The sequence below is a fragment of the Carya illinoinensis genome, chromosome 4 (genome assembly GCF_018687715.1).
Source record: "Carya illinoinensis cultivar Pawnee chromosome 4, C.illinoinensisPawnee_v1, whole genome shotgun sequence".
Lineage (NCBI taxonomy): Eukaryota > Viridiplantae > Streptophyta > Magnoliopsida > Fagales > Juglandaceae > Carya > Carya illinoinensis.
The window spans coordinates 12,684,486-12,689,409 of NC_056755.1; the positions used below are offsets into that span (position 1 = coordinate 12,684,486).

The window sequence follows — 4,924 nt, forward strand, 5'->3', positions numbered from 1 at the left end:
CACACACAAGCAAGTGCATCTGGCAAAAACATTTTGGAAAGAAAATTTATATTTATCATTATTTTATTACCATGCTCTTAAAATGTTTATTTTATTTTTTATAAGTTTTTAACATCATCACTTGATACGGCATTAAATGATTAGTATATAAGGAAAATATAATAAATAGTTTCCATTGACGAATATACAAATTTATGTATAGTGTATAAGTATGGAGATGATGAGTAGAATACTTTTTAAATTTTATCATGTTTTTTGAGATTTTCATATTGGCAATATTAACCTTTTAATTTTTTTTTTTTTCCTTTTTTTCATCCAAAATAAAAAAAATAAAAATACATCAAGAAATCCAACGAACCCAAGTGTTTTTGTTTTTTGTTTTTTTTTTTTTTTTTCGGTAGGTAATGAGCAACGGTTCGGTAGGGTAGGTAATAGATTAAAGTGCGTGATATTATGGTACATTCTCCTAAATATTACCCCTCTGATTTCCACTTGATTTACGGGAACGCCCACGTCCACTTGTCTTCGGTGTAAATTACAGGAATACCCCAGCCTCACCATTTCTTAAGTCTAACTACATGCTGCCGCCTCTACCACCACCGAGTCTTCTCCCATTTTGCATGCAGTTGACCGTTGAAGGAAGCACCCCACCCAACCGAACCCCATCACTCTTCTCTCTAAAACCTCCCTATAAAACCCCATTCTCGGCCTCTGTGTTTCTCTCAGGCCCTCCCGAAAGTAAAACTCTCTATCTCTCTCTCTCTCTAGCTAGAAAGGAAGAAAAAGTAAGAGAGGAAGAGAAACACACGCTAACGCAGCCATCAAACTCTGCCAGCTAGCTTAACAATGGCTCTCTCAAAGGCCGCCGCCTTCTCATCCAAGTCCTTATACAGCAACAACCACGTTCTCTCTCACCCCCATCACCAACCCACTTACTCTCTGGTCCCCACTTCCACCAAAGCGCACGACGCCAAGCCCCTGATCACTCGCATCTCGGCTGTCCATGCCGCAGAGCCCTCCACCAAGCAGTCTACGCCGCCCGTCGCGGCATCGAATTTGAAATGGTCGGTGGAGTCCTGGAAGTCCAAGACGGCGCTGCAGCTCCCGGAGTACCCGGACCAGAAGGAGCTGGACTCCGTGCTGCAGACCATCGAGGCCTTCCCTCCCATCGTTTTCGCTGGCGAGGCGAGGCACCTGGAGGAGAAGCTGGCCGAGGCGGCCGTAGGCAATGCCTTTCTCTTGCAAGGAGGGGACTGCGCCGAGAGTTTCAAGGAGTTCAGTGCGAACAACATAAGGGACACATTCAGGGTGCTTCTTCAGATGGGTGCTGTTCTTATGTTTGGTGGTCAAATGCCTATCGTTAGGGTCTGTATAGCTTCTCTTGGGTTGTTTGTGTTATAGATGTTGAAATGATCTATATTACTTTTTTCTCTCGGTGCTAACCACAGGAACATTTTTAGATTTGATTATTTCAATATTTGGATTTTTGAATTATGATTGAGAATCGTGGTGGGTTGGTCTGTTTTAGGTTGGGAGAATGGCTGGTCAGTTTGCGAAACCCAGATCGGCTCCATTTGAGGAGAGGGATGGTGTGAAGCTGCCGAGTTACAAAGGAGACAACATAAATGGAGACGCTTTTGACGAGAAATCAAGGATTCCGGACCCCCAGAGATTGATAAGGGCTTATTGCCAATCCGCGGCGACTCTGAACCTTCTTAGGGCCTTTGCCACTGGAGGATATGCTGCAATTCAGAGGATTAGCGAATGGAATCTTGATTTTGCTGAGCACAGTGAGCAGGGAGATAGGTATGCTTTCTTAAACTTATCTCGGTTTCGTTTCTCCACAGTAAACGTGAACTTGTAAAGTTTTAGCTTTTGGTACTTTACAATATTCAACGAGCCTTGATCATTGCGTGAAAATTTGAAGCATAGCCTAGAACGTGTGCCCAAAAAAATAAAATCTAGCTAGTGACATTGCTTTAATTTGTTTGTTAATTCATGGGATGGTTAAACAGATACCAGGAACTGGCTCATCGGGTGGATGAGGCTCTAGGATTCATGGCGGCTGCGGGACTTACCGTTGACCACCCTGTAATGAAAACAACTGAATTCTGGACCTCGCATGAGTGTTTGCATTTGCCTTATGAGCAAGCACTCACCAGGAAGGATTCAACTTCTGGCCTATACTACGATTGCTCTGCTCACATGCTTTGGGTTGGGGAGCGCACCCGGCAATTGGACGGTGCCCATGTAGAGTTCCTCAGGGGAGTTTCCAATCCCATTGGCATCAAGGTATTATTAACAATAAAGGATGTTTTCCTAAACTTTTTTAGATCTGGTTGTAATTTCTCATTAGAAAACTGTTAGTAGTTTTAAATGGTATCTTAAAACCTGCAGAAATTTGTTTTTAGTTTTGTTTGCTTTCAGCAAGATTCAGATTGGCTAAAAGTGTATTTCTTTTTTAATGCAGGTTAGCAACAAAATGGATCCAAATGATCTAGTTAAACTCATTGAGATCCTGAATCCCCAGAACAAGCCAGGAAGGATTACGATAATTGCAAGAATGGGTGCTGAGAACATGCGAGTTAAGTTCCCACATATGATCAGAGCTGTCCGTAGGGCTGGGCAAATTGTGACCTGGGTCTGTGATCCAATGCACGGGAACACCATATCGGCACCTTGTGGACTCAAGACGCGTCCTTTTGATGCAATACTGGTATAATTCTCTCGCAACTTATTTACAATAGAATTAGACATCAAATTGATCATTACTAACCCAGTTTGTGGAAATGAACATTTCTAACATTTAATGTAAAACCAATAGCTAGATTGTCATCTAATTAGTGATTCCTGTTAGGTGAACAGACCAAGTCATGATTATCATTGATCTCTAGAAAAATTGTTGAGTAGAGTAAAAGATTACTGCTAGAGACTACAGCGGTTAACCCAATATTGAGTCTCATGCCACCAACCAATTATGGGGTTGGTGAAGAGTCCAAGTCAAGGCCAACCCCTTACCTAAAGGGTTCCACCAAACTTGAACGCTCATTCAATCAACATGTGGTCATCTACTGATTAGCTTTGAGGTGGTTGTGTACTTAATTATCTACTTTGACTAGAAAATTATCACAAGTAATTAAAGCGAACATCTAGGTGCAGAAATTATTTTGTGTTTTTCCAAAATCATGACCATAATTCTCATATAACAACGTCTTTTATGGTAGGCTGAGGTGCGAGCATTCTTTGATGTTCATGAACAAGAAGGAAGCCACCCTGGTGGAGTTCATCTGGAGATGACAGGCCAGAACGTGACAGAATGCATTGGAGGGTCTCGAGCAGTTACCTATGATGATCTGAGCTCACGTTATCACACTCACTGTGACCCGAGGCTCAACGCTTCTCAGTCTCTCGAGCTAGCCTTCATCGTTGCAGAGCGACTTAGAAAGAGAAGAATCGGAGCTCAACGTCGGGTTTCCTTGAGCCTTTAGAAAATTAAGCTTCAAATTGGCAATGCCAATTCATTTGGTAGTGAATAAATTTGGAAATCGTTGAACTCCGTACGTAAAGAAGCTACTTCAATATTAACAAATTCGATCTTATGTGAGATGTGGTGCCTCTTTGACTGGAATCTGCAAATGCAAGTGTCGGGGTACTTGTGGAGCAGCCTTGTAGAATTTCCTGATCATTTATTTAGTATTTTCATTTGGTTTCTGTATTTATCATCTATTTATGTGTGGATTTCGTATGAGCAAGTAATTGTTTTAAAGATTCACAAAGGGGAAAAAAAAAAAATCTTTGAAGATTTTTGAAGGAAATAAATAAAAGCAAAGGGTATTTTGGCATTAATTGAAAATGAATGAAAAGGTATGATTTTCCTTTAATCTGCTCATTTGAACTTTGGACTAAAAATCTTAAGAATTATATACCTATTGGGCCACAAGGACATTGAATGCATGTGTCAGCCATGTATATTTATCACATCACTTGCTAGATTAATAAGAGAATCTAAAAGTTCGAATGCATCTTCCTCTCCCAAAAGCGGTAGTACTGACTGATGGCAAAGAAAACCTGACTTTTGTTCAGTTCATACTGGGATGGCTTAAAAGTCTCGTGTATTAAAGCAAGAAAGTGAACAATGTCAAAACAATCAAACGACAACCCGACAAACTTTAGGGATTGTAACCCCAGTATTAGAGGTCATCGAGGTTGATGTGGCTACATTTTGTTCTGAAATGGTTGTTTGGGAGATCCACTTCTTTCGTCTTCACGATCCTATGACAAAGTGGGACAACTCTTATAATATAAAGTTAGATAAAAAATCGTAACTCAATCACACAATAAAAGAATACAAGTGGTTCTCACACTATGGGCAAAATTAAAAAAAGCGGAGCTCGTGAATTGGCAAAAAGAAACCATCAAGGAACTAAAGAAGGGGTAATGATCATTGAGTGCTAACGGTTCGAATTTTTAACTTTTTGGATATAAGAGGCAAAGATAGAAGTATTGCAATTTGAGTTAACTTGGAGAAACTGGAATCTGCACCGCCGCTTGGAACGCATGTTCCTTTCTCGGTATGGCGACAACAGTCACATCTAGGAGTCAGGAATTTTTTGGTCAAGTGCATGTAACACTCACTACTGGCAATATAGGCTCTGGGAAGGGGAGGCGTGTGAGAGACGCAGGTGTCGTTTTGTTACACCATCACTTCTATCCGAATGATCGGCAGCTTAAGAACCTTCTCGCACGGTGCGTGTCTCAAAGGTTGCCGAAATGCTACAAATAAGTGTTTGTGTGCCTTAAGAGGAAAAGTGACAACAAAAACAACTAAAAAACCTAGAGATATCTCAATGAGCAGAGTAGATAGATAGGGAAAGAGAAGAATGAGGAAGAAGCCGAAGCATCAGTACCCTCCTCTCACGTGAAA

General features: G+C 41.0%; 1 protein-coding gene across 1 annotated transcript; it reads left to right on the plus strand.

Moving 5' to 3' along the window:
* Positions 1 to 607: 607 nt before the first annotated feature.
* On the plus strand, positions 608 to 3,715 carry LOC122307626 (phospho-2-dehydro-3-deoxyheptonate aldolase 2, chloroplastic-like). The gene is made up of 5 exons (XM_043120620.1): positions 608 to 1,365; positions 1,529 to 1,806; positions 2,016 to 2,292; positions 2,471 to 2,716; positions 3,225 to 3,715. Exons 1-5 carry the CDS (start codon positions 847 to 849, stop codon positions 3,486 to 3,488), a joined length of 1,584 nt encoding a protein of 527 aa, XP_042976554.1. The 5' UTR covers positions 608 to 846; the 3' UTR covers positions 3,489 to 3,715.
* Positions 3,716 to 4,924: the final 1,209 nt, after the last annotated feature.